This window comes from Otolemur garnettii, unplaced genomic scaffold (assembly GCF_000181295.1).
Source record: "Otolemur garnettii isolate 467f Iridium unplaced genomic scaffold, OtoGar3 scaffold00179, whole genome shotgun sequence".
In the NCBI taxonomy this organism is placed as follows: domain Eukaryota; kingdom Metazoa; phylum Chordata; class Mammalia; order Primates; family Galagidae; genus Otolemur; species Otolemur garnettii.
This window is the reverse complement of record NW_003852574.1, coordinates 2,706,466-2,711,969: the sequence shown is the minus strand read 5'-3', so window position 1 is coordinate 2,711,969 and position 5,504 is coordinate 2,706,466. Positions and strand designations below refer to the sequence as shown.

General features: G+C 49.3%; 1 protein-coding gene across 3 annotated transcripts in view; it reads left to right on the top strand.

Annotated features, from left to right (window-relative positions):
- The window catches only part of RASSF1 (Ras association domain family member 1), a 12,452-nt gene extending 7,579 nt beyond the window's left edge, over positions 1–4,873 (top strand). For all 3 annotated transcript variants that reach the window (XM_003800617.3, XM_012811911.2, XM_012811912.2), the window contains 4 exons: positions 1,404–1,508; positions 1,720–2,017; positions 2,133–2,248; positions 3,940–4,873. In XM_003800617.3, the coding sequence (XP_003800665.1) occupies positions 1,404–1,508; positions 1,720–2,017; positions 2,133–2,248; positions 3,940–4,086 (666 nt within the window). In that variant the 3' untranslated portion in view covers positions 4,087–4,873. The remainder of the gene's footprint in view (positions 1–1,403; positions 1,509–1,719; positions 2,018–2,132; positions 2,249–3,939) is intronic.
- The last annotated feature ends 631 nt before the right edge of the window (positions 4,874–5,504 follow it).

The window sequence follows — 5,504 nt, the reverse complement described above, 5'->3', positions numbered from 1 at the left end:
AGGAGAGAAGTGAAAGCAGAATAGGAGAGACAAAAGGAGTAGCCAGAGAGGTGAAGGTGAAGGCAAGAAGAAGGAAATCCATCAAACCTTGGAACCCCTGGCTAAGGCGCCAGCCACATACACCTAAGGTGGCGGGTTCGAATCCAGCCTGGGCCCGCCAAAACAACAATAAAAAAAAAAAAAAAAAAATAGCTGGGCGTTGTTGTGGGTGCCTGTGGTCCCAGCTACTTGGGAGGCCGAGGCAGGAGACTCGCTTGAGCCTAGGAGTCCGGAGGTTGCTGTGAGCTGTGATACCACAGCACTCTACCCAGGGGAATAGCTTGAGGCTCTGTTTCAAAAAAAAAAGAAAAGAAAAGAAAACTGTCTGTGAACCTCTAGCAGATTGGAGCCTGGCCTCAATCTGCCTTTTGTGAATCTTAGATAAAGATTTTTTTTTTTTTAAATTGAGACAGAGCCCAAGAATTTGAGGCTGCTGTGAGCTGTGATGCTACAGCAACTACTAAGGGTAACATAATGAGACTCTGTCTCCCAAAAAAAAAAAAAAAAAGTTATTAAATTATTTTTGGAGGAAGTTCAAAGCACAGTGAAGTATATCCTTGTTTTTATTCTTTTTTGGAGACAGAGTCTCACTATGTCAACCTCAGTAGCGTGCTATGGTGTCACAGCAACCTCCAACTCTGGGGCTTAAGCAATTCTCTTTCCTCAGCCTCCCAAGTAGCTGGGACTACAGGCACCTGCCACAACACCCAGCTATTTGTTGGTTATAGTTGACCTGGGCTGGATTCAAACCCACCAGCTCTGGTGAATGTGGCTGGTACCCTAGCCACTGAGCTATAGGCACCAAGCCTCTTTTTTTTTTTTGATCAGCATAATTTAAGTACCATGGAAATTTAACTATAGGTTCAAGCTGTGACATCAAAAAAGGTTGGAAAACATTCCCTATGCTGAGACAGGAAAAATAGGCTGCTTTCTCTAGGACAAATGTAATAAAACCACATTTAGGGTTCTGGGATTTAGGCTGTGTGGTTGAGATATGCTTTTATTTAAATAAAGAGTCCCTCCTCAGAGTCCATCATCTTTTCCTGGCCTATGGCCATGTGTCTTCAGTTGCCCCTGGTCTGCTATACTTAGGGCTACATCCAGAGGATTTTCCACAGCTGATAAGAGCAAAACACCAAGACTTTGAGCTGGCCCTAGCCAAGCAGCAGAGAGCTGTCAAATGATTCCAAAGCATGCAAAACCAGGAGCAGTGATGGTTCAGGATGGGTTCCTTCTGGACAGCTATGTACATCAGTGACAAAGGGCCACAGACAGTTGTTTTATAAGAGCTGCCTCAGGGGCCATGGTTCAGAGAAGCCCTGGCTTCTTCAAGGGCTCTGTGTCCATGATGGCTCATCTTTCAGGATGAACCTGTAGAGTGGGAGATACCTGACCTTTCCCAGGCTGAGACTGAGCAAAAGATCAAGGAGTACAATGGCCAAATCAACAGCAACCTCTTCATGAGCCTGGTGAGCTGACTGCTTGGGAAAGGAGTGTGGGGAGGGGCAGGATCCCAGCTGTGTTCCTGATGCCCAGAGGGTAATGGGTAAGGTATTCTTGGGTGGGACCTAGCGGCAATTTATGCATACCCAGCCTATCCCCAAGTGAACCAGCGGTACCCTAGTCTGTTTCTTTTCACCTGGAACTTACTGTCATGGTTTGGTTTTTCTTTCTCCTTAGAACAAGGATGGCTCCTACACAGGCTTCATCAAGGTTCAGCTAAAGCTAGTACGCCCTGTCTCAGTGCCCTCCAATAAGAAGCCACCCTCCTTGCAGGATCCTCGGCGGGGCCCAGGGCGGGGCACAACTGTGAAGCGCCGTACCTCCTTTTATCTGCCCAAGGATGCTGTCAAGCACCTGCACGTGCTGTCACGAACACGGGCGCGTGAGGTCATCGAGGCTCTGCTTCGAAAGTTCATGGTGGTAGATGACCCCCGCAAGTTTGCCCTCTTTGAGCGGGCTGAGCGTCAGGGCCAAGGTGGGCTTCCAACCCCACCCCTGTGTGCGGGTATATATGCATGTTCTTGGGCATGCAGGGGCTGAGGTGATAGGACCTGTCTCTGATCATACACCACCCCCCATCCGGCCTTTAGTGTACTTGCGTAAGCTGTCAGATGATGAGCAGCCCCTGCGGCTACGGCTCCTTGCAGGACCCAGTGAGAAGGCCCTGAGCTTTGTCCTGAAGGAAAATGACTCTGGGGAGGTAAATGTGAGTATGCCATCCTCCCTAATTTCATGGTTGTCACTGGAAAGGACTGATAGGCTGTAGCTACCTGAAGGCTTAAAGGAGGAATTGGGGTGGAGGGTAAGCCCTATAAGATGTTCCAGAAATAGGCTCGGTGCCTATAGCTCAACCGGCTAAGGCGCCAGCCACGTACACCTAAGGTGGCGGGTTCGAATCCCCAGCCTGGACCCGCCAAACAACAATGACGGCTGCAACCAAAAAATAGCCGGGCGTTGTGGCAGGCGCCTGTGGTCCCAGCTACTTGGGAGGCGGAGGCAGGAGACTCGCTTGAGCCCAGAAGTTGGAGGTTGCTGTGAGCTGTAATGCCACGGCACTCTACCCAGGGGGACAACTTGAGGCTCTGTCTCAAAAAAAAAAAAAAAAAAGATGTTCCAGAAATATGTAGGCTTTGTAACTAAAGTGAAGGCTTCCAGGCCACTCATGCCAAATTCTGGGGTCCCTTTAAGCCAGGAAGTCTTGGCGCTTTCCTCTTCTCTACTGTGGAAAATCCTTTGGCAATATATCACCCTTGGTAGAGTTCTGTGGTGTCATGGCTCTCAGCAACCTCTAACTCTTGGGCTCAAGCGGTTCTCTTGCCTCAGCCTCCCAAGTAGCTGGGATTACAGCTGCCTGCCATAGCACTGGGCTATTTTTAAAGATAGGGTCTTGCTCTAGCTCAGGCTGGTCTCGAACTTAGGAGCTCAGGCAATCCACCTGCCTTGACCTCCCAGATTTCTAGGATTACAGGTATGAGCCATGGTACCCGGCCTTTTTTTTTTTTTTTTAAAGATGTAGTATTGGCTCAGCACCCATAGCACAATGGTTACAGCACCAGCCCATACATGGGTTCGTGCCCAGCCTGGACCAGCTAAACAACGACAACTGCAACAAAAAATAGCCGGGCATTGTGGAGGGTGCCTGTAGTCCCAGTTACTTGGCAGGCTGAAGCAAGAGAATCACTTAAGTCCAAGAGTTTGAGGTACACTCTACTGAGGGCAACATAATGAGACTCTGTCTCAAAAAAAGATGGAGTCTCACTCTGTTGCTAGGCTAGAGTGCTGTGGCATTAGCCTAGCTCACAGCAATCTCAAATTTCTGGGTAGAAGTGATTCTACTACCTCAGCCTTCCAACTACCTGGGACTATAAGCACCTGCCACAACACCTGGCTAGTTTTTCTATCTTTAGTAGAGACAGGGTCTCACTCTTGCTCAGTCTACGCTCAAACTCCTGAGCTCAAGCAACCCTCCCACCTTAGCCTCCAGAGTGCTAGGATTACAGGCATGAGTCACTACAACTGGCAATCCTCTGGAAATTGATGGCTTGGTGAGCCCAGACCAAATCAAAGCCATAGGTGGATCCATGATGATATGGAGGTCCTCTGTTAAGCACTAATAAGTACCTAGAAAGTATTGAGCTTGTGGAATGGGATTAGATTTGTTACACAAGCATTAGCTGTCCATAGGTAGTTAGGGAACATCCAATTTGGTTGTCTCGGTAAGGTGACTATTTTGTAGGGCCTGCTAGCAAAAACTACTCAGGCAAGAGTCTGACAGAAGAAAGTTCAATGCTAGTATGTGTGATCGTGACATGCTGGTCTTTTCTGGTCTGAGAATGGTCTGTTGGCTTGGCCATTTTTACAGCAGCCTGTGTATTCTCCCCCATCCCTTCTTTGCAGTGGGACGCCTTCAGCATGCCTGAACTGCACAACTTCCTGCGTATCCTGCAACGGGAGGAGGAGGAGCACCTCCGCCAGATCCTGCAGAAGTACTCCTATTGCCGCCAGAAGATCCAAGAGGCTCTGCATGCATGTCCCTTGGGGTGACCTCTTGTACTGCTAGGTGGAAGGAGGAGAGTAGGCATCGCCAAAAACGTGCCGTGTGAGTGTGACAGGGGCTATGGGGCCTAAGGAATGAGTGTGCGTGGAGGCCCTCTGCTGGGGGAACAACCCCAGAGAACAGCAAAGGGGCTGGCCCTCTCTTCCCACCAATGGGTGTAGCAGGACATGGCTCTGCACCTTTCTGCCCTTCATGTACTGGATCATGGTGGGTCAGAGCTGCCCTGGGAAGCTGCTCCAGGCCTGCAGTAGGGGTGGAGAGACAGAAGTTTCTTTACATTGTGTCTCAGATATGAGAATCTTGGTGACCCTACACACGAAACATTTTATGTTTGCAGGAGTGAGGGCCCTCATCTATGGTGAAAAGTATATTTTCTGGGGTGGGTTCTCAGGGTAGCCCTATCAGAGCCAAGGATGGATGCTCAGAATAAGGCAGGCATTGAGGAAGAGTCTTGTTTCCCTTTACAGTCCCCTCTGACTCCTCATATATCTTGAGATCAGTCAGTGCTGGCTCACAGTGCAGCAACAGTGCCTGCCTAAAGGCCTCCTGCAAGGAGGATGTCCCTGGGCCAGGGTCTGTGTGAATGTGGGCAGTGGTCCATCCAGGTCAGTCAAAGTCCGGGTCTCTTCTGTGGATATTTTTTCATGAGGTGTGCGAATGTGTGTAATGTTTTGTGGCCTCAGTTGAATGCCTTTGTGGGGGAAAAGGGTTGGGGTGCAGTCATCAGGGCCTGGGGCTTGAGAAAGTTGGCTGAATAAAGATTTAAGAATCCTGCTTTTCGAATCTTTTTTTTTTTTTTGTAGAGACAGAGTCTCACTTTATTGCCCTGGGTAGAGTTCCGTGGCGTCACACAGCTCACAGCAACCTCCAACTCCTGGGCTTAGGCAATTCTCCTGCCTCAGCTTCCCAAGTAGCTGGAACTACAGGCACCTGTCACAACGCCCAGCTATTTTTTTGTTGGAGTTTGGCTGGGGCCAGGTTTGAAACCACCACCCTTGGTATATGGGGCCGGCACCCTACCCACTGAGCCATAGGTGCCTCCCGCTTTTGGAATCTTTTTATTATGGGCCCACAGCTGCAGTTGCCCTTCATGCCAGTGGTTGCCAAGGGTGATGGACAGGCTTACAGGGTAGGGATCCTTTGCAAAGTCACCAAGGGACCAATTTAATGAAGATGTAGTATATGTATGTACTTACTCATCACTCAGTGGTGGGGGCAAGAACAGAAAACCATTCCTTCAAAACAGACACCAAGCTCTGGAAGAAGGTGTGGCATGACCTCTTCACCAAATATTTACTGCGCTGCTACTTTGGACCAGACACTGCCCATAGCACTAAGAAATAGCTGTTAACAATTCTTGCTTCTGGCTCAGCGCCTATAGCTCAACCAGCTAAGGCGCCAGCCA